General features: G+C 41.9%; 1 protein-coding gene across 1 annotated transcript in view; it reads left to right on the forward strand.

The window, feature by feature from the left end:
• Positions 1–4,633, forward strand: part of NNT (nicotinamide nucleotide transhydrogenase) — a 68,492-nt gene extending 63,859 nt beyond the window's left edge. Inside the window, exon 22 of the mRNA XM_019532029.1 lies at positions 2,741–4,633. Coding sequence (XP_019387574.1) covers positions 2,741–2,890 — 150 coding nt within the window. The 3' untranslated portion in view covers positions 2,891–4,633. The remainder of the gene's footprint in view (positions 1–2,740) is intronic.
• Positions 4,634–13,844: the final 9,211 nt, after the last annotated feature.

Consider the following 13,844-nt stretch of genomic DNA (forward strand, 5'->3'; position numbering starts at 1 on the left):
GGACATTCAGACACACCACAAACCAGACACACAAAGATGTTCTGCATCGCAGGTGGCAAGCTAGAGCCCATGGACTGGATCCATCCCATAGAACAATTTGATCCATCCCACAGCCCTGGGGCTGTGTTGGCATTTGATGGCATGTGACTTCTGCAATAGTAACCTTCCTGTGCCACCATGCTGCCTCTGAGAAGTAGGGGGTGGCATGAGCTTTCCCTGTGCTGCTGCAGGAAAAAGTAGTGGTGACAGCTGGCTTACCTGCCCACCCATCTTCCTCTGCACTGAAATGGGTCAATACAACCCACAGCCAAAAAAGGATGCTAACCTCTGTTGTACATTATATGTTGAACATCTTTGTGCCTGGTTTGCCATTTTATGATGCCATAAATTGGCTGAACCTGTGGCATGTTTCTGCTTTTGTTGCAATTAATACATTAGTGAGACCATAAATATAACACCTGCCCAGGGCCTTGGATAGCACAACCATGAGGAAAATGTATACTATATTTTGTTAAAGTAATGTTATAATGAGGGGGTGGATTCTAAAGCAACGCAGTTGCACTAGCCGTATGATAAATTTGAGCAACAAAGTCTTGTTTTGGTTCCTTTACCTTGGAAGGCGTAAGTAAGTAGAGCTGTCTTGCAGTGGGTAGAAAGGCTGTAAAGGATATGCTGAAACACAAAAAGCATGGGAAAAAAATTCTGTACTCCTGCAGCTGGCATAGACTTCAAGGGTTTACCTATTAGTATGTGTCTGAAAATGAATGCCACATGTGGTCAAGTTTTGTCCTTTTGGAGTTCCATCACCGGAAATGATTAACTTTGGATTAGACCTAAGATCCCCTGGAAGCATGAAGTGCTTATGAGGGAAACAATTCAGCATTCAACATAACAATGGGCCTTGCACAAATTACCTTTGAAAGATGTAAGAGGATTTTTGTGGGTGATTTATTTTTTATTGGACCAAATTTGAGAGAGAGAAGCTTTTGAATGCAAAGCTTCAGTGTGTGTTCTTCAGACCTGAAGAAGTACACACACATTCAGAAGCTTGCTTAAGTCTATCCCAAACATGCAGGTGGTTCAATGAAATGTATTACACACACAGATCCTTACCTTTCACCATAATTCCTGGACCATCATGGCTGCGACATCATTCCAACACTCATTTGAAAGATGAATGTTCACTTTGTCCATCGTTAGTCATTGCACCCAAGCACTGGAGCATTAGGTTGGGATGCCTTAACTATGGACTCCAGGTCTTCCTTACATTATTCTATAGTCAGGATTTTCTGCCTACTTAGCCAAGTAGGCTTTCCCCTTTTATGTAGTAGCCAAGGGTAGTCATCTTGTGTGTGCAGTGTGACTGTAAAACTAGATTGCTGTGCAACAGTTTCACTTTCTCTGGCCTGCACAAATTTTACATAGAATTTTTCTGTACCCTTAATGAGTTTAGTAAATTGCAGCGTCTAGCATTCCTTGGGATTGTGATAACATTATAATAATTCTCCACATTCATAGATGGCATCTCAGAGGCTGTTAGAATTATTCATTAGGTAACGTACAGTCTCTCTACTAGGGCTGTGCGAAGCTTCAGTGACTCATTGGATTTGGTCCAATTCAGCAGCCGAATCTCCACAACCAAATCAAATCAGAAGATCTGTTAATCCCTCTGATTCCAATGGGAAGCTGCCGATTTGATTTGGAGAGCTTCAGTGATTCGGACATAGACACAACTTTAAATGTTTTTTCTACATACCTCAAGGTACCAGGCAGCTCGTGAATGCTGACATGATGGGGCGGATGGTGCATCCCATGGGAATGTGGGGGGGAATGGGGGTGTCCCCAATATGCTCAGAGGTGGACCTGGAAGTAAACCAGAAGTACTTCTGGTCTACTTCCGGGTCTGCCATGGATCGTGTGGGGACCCTCCTGCCCCGCAGCTAAACGACTGGTGCCTCCTGGGTCTGGCACGGGGCACTCAGGGTCCCCTGTGGCCCATCACTGAGCTGGGGGGCTTGGGGGGGGGGGTGACCCACGCAATCAGCGGCAGACCCAGAAATGGACTGGAAGTACTTCCGGTCCACTTCCAGGTCCATCGCTGAGCATATGGGGGGGGGCCCGGCTCTCCTGTAGGATGCTCCGTCTGCCCACCATCTCAGTGTTCACGAGTCATGCCTGGTACCTTGAATTATGTAGAAAAATGCATTTAAAGCTGTGTCTATGGCCAAATTGCTGATTCTCCGAATCAGAATAGAATCTTCAGATTTGGATTCGGTCAGATTGAATCAGGACAGTGATCTGAATCAACGAATCGAATCACTGTCCCCTGAATTGGGCCAAATCTGAATTGAATATGGCTCACTTTGCACACCCTTAGTCTCTACATAGCCAGTGATCTTGTTTCTGATTAAAGCAAGTAATTCTTTCCATTGGAAGCTAAAAATACATCCTTGCTCAGACTCTGCTGAGTGTGAAGAGGACTGAAATTCAAACCTGTTTCCTGCATGGCAATGCTAAACACTATTTGGAAGCTACCTAGTCATGCCATTCATGTTGACTGAACACTTGAGTGAGAAATTAGTATTTTCTGTCCATTTGCTTCCAGGAAGTATCCTATTAACATGTAATCACATTAAATCTCTTTTTAAAAATTCTGTATGTTGAGATTCAGTGCAGGAAATCTGAATGTAAGAGGGACGATGGCAAATGCTTTGTCAAATGTAAACTATTCCATTTGCAGGTTATTGTGATGAAGAGATCTTTGGGTGTTGGTTATGCAGCAGTGGACAATCCTATCTTCTACAAGCCCAACACTGCCATGCTTTTGGGAGATGCCAAGAAAACTTGTGATGCCCTGCAGGCCAAAGTCAGGGAATCCTACCAGAAGTAAATGCTGTTTTGTCATTCGTCATCATAGTTTTTCTCTGGCCAGTACGAACAAGTGAGGTTTTTTTTGTTCATCAGAGTATAAAGGCAAAGTTACAAGCAAGCTGAAACACAGGTGCACAGATTAGCTTATATCATTTGATGTAAAATACCCCCCTTCATTATGTGTATAGAACAACATGAATTGCGTTTCTTTTGTGGGTTTCATGGATGTTGTGAATCAGGGACACTTTAGGAAAATGAGTCTCATCTTTTGATGAAATCCAGTTCAGTTGTATATTTTTGTCCCCTCCAGTAATCACTTACATAATACAAAATGAAGTTCAGGGATCTGTTCCATTGATGTCATTATGACATGAGGGAAATGTACCTGTAGTGGTCAAGTAATTTTCTTCCCCAACTCCTGCAATTAATTTTAACCTTCAGCCCCTTCCAGTTGTTGCCCCTTAAACTGTTCTGGGCAAACTGTGACCCCCAATTTTTTAGGGGTACATTGGTTTGTATACCTAGATCTAATTGTAGAATCTTGATCACTTACAGTGATTTCAGATTTGATTAATTTATGACTTTTAAAATTTTGCTGTGTTAAAATGTATCTGATACATTATTAATCAACACTTTTCTGATGCTGGGGAAAAAAGCACTTTTTAACATATTTCAGATGCTGGAAAAGAGATACAAATCAAGAGTTTATCAGCATTTTTAAAAAATCAATAAGCTTTCATTTTGGGTAGTATGGACCCACACAAGTTTAAAATCAGTGTTTGGATTATTTGACTTTCCCATAATCTAATTAAGAGTACTATTTAAATTCCCATAGTAACTACAGTAAAGCAGTAAATCAGTCCGTGGCATAGAGTACTGTTTTATTTTTATTATGTTAAGTGTACTTGAGTGGAACTCAAATATTTGCCTAATAAAATGAATTTATCATGTTTGCATAATGATGTAGCAACTGTCCATTGTGACAAAAGCTAAATACAAATGGTTGTACTTGTGTTAGAAAGCATTAACATCTGGGGAAGACAAACTACTATGAAGTAAGCTTGAAATTAATGTCTTGATTGTTTATAAGACTGATTTTTTTATTAAAATATGCATTGGAAACTTGTATAACTTAATAGCAATTAAGAAATATTACCACTCAGCTACCTCTGTTTTTATGTAAAGATTACAAAAAACCATTTTTTCAACAGGTAGTAAATCGAGAAATGTAAGTGTATGGAAAAAACCCATTTTTGAAATCCGTATTTTCTATAGCTCAAAAATAAAATTAGCACATAAGCATTAATATGTTGTTACACTGCATAAAAATACTGAGTCAGTAAATTCTAATTTAAAACATTGGGGCAGCTACGCTTGAATATAATAAATATTGGTCTCTTAGTTTTGTAGTAGTGGTAGCCACATTTCTAGTGGGTCTACTCAAGAAAAAAAAAGAGAATGACCCAGCAGGAAAAAGGGACCTAAATGGGTCAGGGGCAGTTCTTGTCATCAAGGAACTTTATTTTCTCACCCAACTTTTGATTGAAGTAGTAGTAGCTGCAGTATCCAACTTATTTCTGCTTTCAGGTAGCTAACTTGAGATTCACCTTTTCTTAAAAAGCCTCTTCCTTTTGTATTTGCAGTGAGAAATGCAATTTGTTAGGGATCAGAGGTTGGACCAGTGTTAATTTTAAAACTGTATTTTGTCAGGAAACAGAATATTAAAACAAGCCAATAAAAGTGTCTTTTTTTTGCTTTTTAATCACATTGCTTTCTCCTCACTACTATAATGTTACATAAAGAGAAAAGTAGCTTCGTATGTTCTTTTTAAGGGAGTCATAGAATCAAAATTATAGTGCAGGGAAGAAGAGGTAGAATGTATGCTCCTAATTACATATTCTTGTATGTTTATATTGCTCTAATCTGTGCTGATACTTGTTGGGCCTGTGTTGGATACTGTGCTGATACTTGTTGGGCCTGTGTTGGGCTGAGCTCTTCACTAAAATTGATAGAAACTAATTGTAGGTTTGGGGGCTTTCTTTTTTTTTAGTTCTTAATTTAAAGGGTCATGTTTTTGTAGTATTTTATTACAGATTTGCCCTTTTAAATAATAGGTTTGGATTAAGTTGACTGTTATCATGGTTCCAGTAAATTAGCAATACTGAACCAGAGTGCCATGTGATCCTTTCAAAAGTACAGCAGTGTCACGGAACTTTAAAACGTGTTTCACAAAGTAAACCGAGATATTTTCAAAAAGGAATCCATAGTCTTAAAAACATTTTGACCTGTTGTCTCTGAGTTCTTTGCAGCAAAAGAATTGCTCTATTTTACCATGGTCAAAAAAAAAAAAGCATGACAACTAAGAACTGGCATTTTCGAAGGAGTGTCTCAAGTCTGAAGGGTGTCTCAAGTCCCAGAAGGGCTCAGAACCACTGCACTGGACGAAGCTTATTACACACTAGTTTAGTTAATATCAGTCTCCCTGGGTAAAAGTGAGGTGGTTCTCTTCAAGTTTGGGTCTGGGTGAAGGCCCCTTAAAGGTCCCAACCCGAAGCAGCAATCAAAGATGTTGATTTCAGCAGATGGCTGCCTCTTCCTCCTGACTTGGCACTTCTGCTATAAAGCTAGGAGAACTTTTTGAGATGCCATAATTTTGACCAATTTTATAAGACTGTCCCCATCTGCTCAATGAATGGAATTTCCATGCTACTTTTATTTAAATAAATGGCATCAACACCACGGAGCAGGCTACATTCAGTAACTGATTTCTGCCTTCCTAAGTTTCATATTTTTATCAAGAATACTGTTCAACTTCTGTCCTAAATTGTGTGTATACCTATATTTACATATACGTAGTTTACACTGCTTCCCTAAAAAAAAAAATCAGCCATCCAAAATTAGAGCTCATGTCTTCAGTGGAGAAGCTGATTTTATTCACCAGAATAGAAGCATAAAGACTTTGTGCTTCCATTTTCTCTTAACAATCAAGCAGGATGACGGATAGAGACCAGTGTTGCCTTTCATAGCTCCTCTGAGCTTGTTATCAGAGAGGGACGCTGACAGCCATTTTACAACATAGTCTGCCCACATGAGAGCCAATTCTAGGCCATGATGCTTAAAAAATCCTGTTAAAGGAAAATATTTGCCAAGAACATTAGTATCAACCAGAATGAAAACACTGTACAAAAGGGTAACTTTTATTTCATAGTCTGACTTGCATAGTTACAGAATGAAGTAAATTGTATTAAGGGTGCCTCTTAAAAAAAAAAATATATATATATAATAGATGAGGTTGTTTGATCAAGGACCCAGTTTTTGTTTTGTTCTGGTATTTTTAACAATTGGATAATAACCTTAATCTAATGAACAATTCTTGTCCTGTGTAATTTTTTCTATGAAGTGTGGGATGCAAACAAAATTGCATACTAAGTATCCAGAGACACAATTCAATCCTGCGGATTTACTCTTTGTAATGAGTTAATCAAAAACTTTATGCTCCAGTGCCATGTGTATACATTGAGCAGACCTTCCAACCCACAAGAAAACTTCTGGATTAAAGCATCCGAGTACTGGGAAGGCTGTGCAGTCTTATTGCACATCCAGGGTGGTTCAAACATGTTCATGGGACCCAGTTTACTGGATATTGTTCCAACAACTGTGATTGTATGCAAGACTGTGAAAAATGTCCTCTGTTTAAAATGGCAGTGACTTGCATGATCCAGCTGCTGTGTATTTCCTTTGTGCACTCAGAGGAAATGGATTTTATACTAATTAAGTTAGACTGTTCCTGTGTGAACTTTACTTTTTTATGAGAGAAGCATAACATTGCTATAGCTGGAGTTGGAAAGGTCTTCATTTCTAAAAAATGTCTGCCTTGGTTTTAAAGCACAAAAATACTGTTTTGAAAGTTATGCATAGAATTAATTACTAATATGTAGAATTGTTTCTTCCAGGACAATTATTAGAGGTACTTTTTGATATGGGGATTTTCTTCTTCATTAGTATAGATATGAAGCATCAGATGTTGGCAAAGGAAAAAAATACCGAGGAAGACTAAACTTTTAATTCAGTTATTCTGTTAATCTGTCTTTCCTTTCCTCTGAAATTTGGAACTTTCAGTTCATTAGTGTAGACAGTATCCATATAAAATAAGCCATCATCCAAAGTCCAGCCTGTTACCAAATTTTAAGTAACTGTTTGGGGACAGTTCCTTTGTTCTACATACCTAATTTTTAAAGCTGCTATACTAATCTTCAACAATTTTCAAACAATCCTTGATGCAACTTGTATTTCAGTTAGTGCAGGTGCCTTGCCAGCTCAGCAGAGATTGGTTAGTAATAAATCATACTTAACTGCTCAGCAGAGAAGCAAAAGGCTGTTATCTTTTGCTTCATAAAGAACATAGGGTTATAGGTGGATGAGTCATAAACAAATCCACTGCTTGCTCATGGAAGAAAATAAGCTGTTTATAAACTTGAGATTTAGAACAACAATGTAGTGACTGAAGAAGAGATAACCATGCCCCATTTTAAGATAGTTTTAATGTCTTATACACCCCAGCTTTGTCAAAAGTAGAGGTGTTGCATTTAGGACAAAACTCCAGTTTATGCAGTATGACTAAGGTGGCATCTAATGTGCTTTTACTAAATACTCTGTACGTAACAATTACCAAAGAACCAGGATGTTCTGCAATCAGACTTTAGGCTGAGGCAGGGAAAGACCTTTGTGTGTCTGGCTACTTCTCCATGGCCTTGCTTACTAGACATTGAAAACTGGTGCTTGTCCAAGTCTCTGTCTAGTAAGAGGAGGAAACCACAGAAGAATTGAGAGACAAAAGGGCTGAGGGGGCTTCATATTCACTAAAGTGTGTCTCTAGAGAGGAGATGGTGGTTGAACTATAGTAACAGCATAACATTATTAAACTATTACATGGTGAGTCTAACCTATAATTTTAAAAATTCTCCAGAAGTATGGCAACTAACATCTAGCATACACAAAAAACCTCAGCAGAGGTTAAAGTAATCTCATACAACAGGAACCACCAGTTGCCCATTCTCCTCAATAAAACACTACAGATATGGATAGGAAGAACTGTTTGATTTCTGATTTTACATTTGTAGAAATGTAGCTTCATTATACACTATGATTTTAGTGTGGCTTTATTAATAGGTAGACAACACAGGAAGTTGACTCTTCCTTGAACTCGGATAGCACACTAACAACTTGTTTTAACATCATTCTATACTTGACATGTTAAATGTGCAGATCTTAGATCAGTCTCCTTGGTCAACTACAGATTCACTGATGACTTCCATATTTACTAGAAGAATTTCATCATCTTATTAATGGGCTGCTGCTGCTGCCACTAATTCACTTTCAGTATCAGCCCACGACTGGTTCAGTGATGCATGCAACGTGAGAAGTTGTTGATAATGTTTGTACATCTCTTTGAAACAACAGAACCACTATGCAAGTGCAAGGTAGTGTTATATAATCATTGTGTTTTACAGTATGTGCTAGCAAGAACTACTCTCCATTCCCCTTTCTCTAAGGACTATTTATAGAGGTCCGTGGTCTTAGTCTTGTTGTTTTCTTCTTAATGCTTAGAGAGAAGGAAGTGCTTATGATAACTATTGGGTCTTTAGTAAGGGTTCACTTAGTCGTTCTTACTCGACTGGAAAGATTTAAGGTACTGCAGGAACAGTAGGCCAGAGCCGCAAGACAGACTTGTGCTTTTCAAGCAACAAGAGAAAACAATGTGCCCATTATTGGTACCATCCAGGAGGAGCATGTCCCAAGCATATCAACTCCATCTCCTTTTACATTGAACTATGCTAATCACCAGTTGTGTCTTGTCCTGAGCATTCTTTATTCCTGAAATATCTGGCGCATAAATACCTCTGGTTCTGGGCTGTGGTGACCTCTCACCTAATGGAGAAGGTGAACAGGCAGACAAGAAAAACTGTGTTGTAAATGCCTTGTGTTTATGAATGTGGACCTATTAGGCTGCAGCATAATGTGCTGTGGTCCCGGACACATGTTCAAACTGCACTCAAGAGCAATAAACTGATGCAATATGTGCCAGAGTTTATTTCTACATACTAATAGCATGAGTAGATCTACCCAGTGCGTTCCACTTCTTGCACAGGGAACAACCTCAAGTCCTAGAACCTTTTCACCATATAGAAGTTTTCACCCAATAAACCTGCTGATGCCAGGTCTGGTAGATGTTTCTGGTCAGAAGTACAGCAGAAGTTCAGCAACCTGATAAGTGAAGGGAAGCTGGGAGATGGTGACCATTAGCTGATCACTTTCACTGTCTACCACAAAGATGGCAAGTCAGCAATGCAGAAGTCCTTGATGTCAGGAAAGCTGATTTTGACATGCTCAGGAAGCTTGTTGGTGAGGCCCTAAGGGAGCACAACTGGATGGGGAGGGGAGTTCAGGATGCCTGGTTACTCCTCAAGGGAGCGATCCCGAAAGCACAAGTGATGTCTGTCCCATCTCGGAGGAAAGGTAGCAAAAGGGCACAGCAGCCCCCTTGGCTCTGCAGAGAACTTGTTGACCTCCTGCGTCTAAAAAGAGAGACCTATAAAGGATGGAAGTCTGGAATCACCGCAAAGGAGGATTATTCTGCACTGGTCCGGGTGGACCAGGAAAGCCAAGGCTGTGGCTGAACTCCAATTGGCTACGCATATCAAGGGCAATGAAAAGTCCTTTTTTGGATATGTGGGGAATTGAAAGAAAATCAAGGGTGATGTTGGACCCCCGGTAAACCAAATGGGACAACCAACACCTAGGAAAAAGCCAACCTGCTTAATGGATGTTTTGTGTCAGTTTTTCACCAGCCCAAAGGGACTCCCCTGCTTAACACTGTACAGGACAGCCAGGGTGAGGGAGAATTGTTACCCTACATCACTGTAGACCATGTAAAGGAACACCTTGAGAGGCTGGATGGCTTCAAGTCAGCTGATCCTGACAGTTTGCACCCCAGGTTACTGAAGGAGCTGGCAGGCATCATAGCTCAGCCCCTGGCACGGATCTTCGAGAACTCCTGGTGCTCTGGTGAAGTGCCCGATGATTGGAAGAAGGCCAATGTGATGCCTATTTTCTAGAATGGGAGAAAAGTAGATTTGGGGAACTACAGGCCTATCAGAAGCCTGACTTCTATCCCTGGGAAGATCTTGGAAAAAATTATCAAAAGAGACCATTCTTGGCAAACTAGCTGATGGCAACATCCTGAGGGACAGCCAGCGCAGGTTTCTTGCGGGTAGGTCTTGCCTGACCGATCTCATCTCCTTCCACCTGGACAAGGGAAAAGAGATTGACGACATATATCTGGACTTCAAAAAAGCCTTTGATCTGGTGTCCCATGATTTCATGGAAAAATTGGTCAACTGTGGCCTTGGCTACATCACAGTCTGATGGCTGGGGAATTGGCTCCGAAGTCGGACCCAGAGAGTGGTAATAAATGGAAGTAAATCATCATGGTGCGTCGTGACCAGTGGGGTTCCCCAAGGCGCTCTGTCCTTGGACGTATACTCTTTAACATCTTTATTAACAATATGGGCATTGGTGTCAGAAGCGGACTGGCCAAGTTGCCAATGACACCAAACTTTGGGGTAAAGCATCCACACCTGAGGATAGGCTGGTGACCCAGGCTGGCCTTGACAGGCTCAGAAAATGGGTGGATACAAATCTGATGACATCCAATGCCAAAAAATGCAAGGTACTCCACCTTAGGGGAAAAAACCCTGCATCACACTTATAGGCTCGGCAGTGCTATGCTTGCTAGCACCATGGCTGAAAAGGACTTGAGAGGGTGTCATATTGACCACAAGATGAACGTTGCAGCTGGTGAAGCAAGCAAAACACTAGCTTGCATCCATAGATGCTTCTCAAGCAAATCTCAGGATGTCATCCTCTTGCTGTACTTGGTCATGGTAAAGGTGCAGCTGGAGTACTGCATCCAATTCTGGGCTCCACAATTTAAGAAGGATGTGGAAAAGCTTGAGAGAGTCCAGAGGAGAGCCACACACATGATCAGCGGGCAGGAGAACAGGCCCTATGATGAGAAGCTGAGAGCCATGGGACCCTTCAGCCTGGAAAAGCGCAGGCTCAGGGGTAACTTAGTGGCTGCCTATAAGTATATAAAGGATGTACATCAGGATCTCGGGGAATGCCTGTTCACCAGAGCACCCCAACGGTCAAATGGTTACAAACTCTTCCAAGACAGTTTTAGGTTGGACATAAGGAAAACTTCTTCACTGTCCAGACCCCCAAGGCCTGGAATAGACTGCCAAGTAATATGTGACTGGATAGGTGCAAAGGTTTTCTGGGATGGCTATGAATGATGTCCATGTCCCAACTGAGACAATGACATGGAAGAACCCAAACCAGAAATGAGAGCTGCAATCAGCAAATAATCTTTTAGAAAAATCATAGAATCTTAGAATCAATGAGTGGGAAGGGACCTAGACGGATCATCTAGTCTGACTCCCTGCCATGGGTAGGAAGGAGCACTGGGGGTGGCAGGGGCCATAAGACCCCAGCCAGGTGTCTATCCAGTCTCCTCTTGAAGATTTCCAGGGAAGGTGAGAGCACCACCTCTCTGGGAAGCCTATTCCAGGCTCTGGCCACCCTTACAGTGAAGTAGTTCTTCCTAATATCTAACCTAAACCTGTCCTCCCTTAGCTTGTTCCTGGTGACTCCAAGGGGGGCCCTGGTGAACAGACTTTCCACGAGTCCAGGCTGGTGGCCCCTGATAAAGTTGTAGGCAGCCACAAGATCCCCCCTCAGTCTCCTCTTGTGGAGACTGAAGAGATTCAGGTCCCTCAGCCTCTCATAGGGCTGGCCATGGAGGCCCTCAACTATGTAAGTGGCCCTCCTATGTACCCTCTCCAGGTTCTCCATGTCCTTCTTGAAGTGCGGCGCCCAGAACTGGGCATAGTTCTCCAGCCGCAACCTGACCAGCGCCGCATGGAGGGGAGCAAGACCTCTCTGGACCTGTTAGTGATGCCCCTGTTGATGTATGACAGGGTGCAGTTGGCTCTGCCTATTGCTTTGTCGCATTGGCGACTCATATTCATCCTGGAGTCAATCCTGACTCCAAGATCCCTCTCTGCCCCTGTGCTGCCGAGTGAGTCAGCCCCTAACCTATAACCGTAATGCTGGTTCCTTCTCCCCAGGTGCAGCACCCTGCACTTGTCCTTGTTGAACCACATCCTGTTCAGATCCGCCCACTTCTCCAACCTATCCAGGTCTGCCTGGATGCAGCCCCTGCTTGCCGGTGTGTTTACTTTACCCCACAGCTTGGTGTCATCAGTGAACTTGAACAGGGTGCTCTCCACACCCTCCTCTAGGTCGCTAATGAAGATGTTGAACAGCACCGACCCAAGGACCGAGCCCTGGGGGACTCCACTGCACACACCCTCCCAGGTTGACATTGACCTGTCCACCACCACCCTCTGGGTGTGCCTGTGGAGCCAGTTTGCCACCCATGTGACTGTGCATTCGTCAATGCTGCAGTCCCTCAGCTTGCCCGCCAGAATTGGGTGGGACACCTTCTGGAAGTCCAAGAAGATAACATCGACTTCATCCTTCACATCTAAGCTCTTTGTGGCCCTTGATAATTTTTTCAAAGACCTTCCCCAGGATAGAAGTGAGGCTAACTGGCCTGTAGTTGCCCAAATAATAAATAACCTCACTAACAATATTCTGTCTATTACTGCAGTCTCCTCAAGGCAGCTTTTTTGTTAACATTTCTTAAAATGTTCTGTACCTTTAACTGGCAAAGGATTGGGAAACTCACCTGTGCTGGCAACTTAATCTTATGGCTGCTTTTATATGTTATCAAAATACATTCTGCTTATAATTCAAATTTGCCACAGTCCTAACAAAATCTGGACCCAGGTTTCTCACATGAGCAGAGGGTGTTCTGGCTTGAAATATCTTGTACCATGCCTTTTATAATGATGACAACTTTCTAATTTAAAAACAAATTAAAGTATTGAGGAGTTTGTTTTCTGCATGTGGGTGGGGAGGTCTTTATTAGAAGCATTGCTATGGTGTACCTTCAAACACGTTCATTTTTAAGTTGCAAAAAACTGCATTTAAGTCTTGTATTTTAGGCCTGGGATTTTCTCATTTTGCCGAACTCCTCAGTTTGAGTTGTGGCCAAAGCTTATGTAATTTGTTGGTAAGGTAATGGGAGCAGCATGCGATTTGATCCCTTAGACTTGAAGTTAACCACTCTGGAGCGTCACGCTCTTTGCAGCAAATACTTCAAATATTTGCCAGGGTTTAAGATAATTGCTTTTTTTTTTTCACTTCCAGGCAGAGGCCAGCTCATCAATCTCTGGCCTGTTTAATTTCAAGATTTGCTTCCCACACAGCTTGTCTCTTTTAGAGCAACTTTACTATCTGGTTGGGGAAAATTCTGATGAACCTAGAATAGAATTTTTATAGGGCTCATTTTGTGGGTGACAATTACTTTCAAATGCTTGGTTAATCATCTGGACTTTGCTTTGGAAGACGTAGATGAGAATGACTAAATACTGTTATAGAGAAAGAACATACTAACTTTTTTTTCTTACATTTTGCAGACACTAAATCGTGAAGAAACCAAACTAATCTAGTATGGGGAATATGGGGGCTAATTGACTTTTACTGGGAGATGGGCATCTAGTAACCCTCCCAAAAGTCTTTGAAAAACTTTTTGCTATAACTTTGCTGCATACACATGATCCAATCAGAATACTGTGTCCATAATTTACGTTACTACTAATAGGAATTGTGCGTGGGATGAACTCACAAGTGTGGTTCTCAGGCTGCCAAAGCTGAAATAGAAGACACCCTCGACCCCGGGATACGGCGAGAGCTGCTGCCTGGGGGCTGTAACACTCGCCGCCGCGAAGCGGCGAGCCACCTGCCGCCCAGGCCTTCCCAGCCGACCCAGAGCCGGTCGCGGCGCA

The sequence above is a fragment of the Crocodylus porosus genome, unplaced genomic scaffold, assembly GCF_001723895.1.
Source record: "Crocodylus porosus isolate Cpor-Errol unplaced genomic scaffold, CroPor_comp1, whole genome shotgun sequence".
In the NCBI taxonomy this organism is placed as follows: domain Eukaryota; kingdom Metazoa; phylum Chordata; order Crocodylia; family Crocodylidae; genus Crocodylus; species Crocodylus porosus.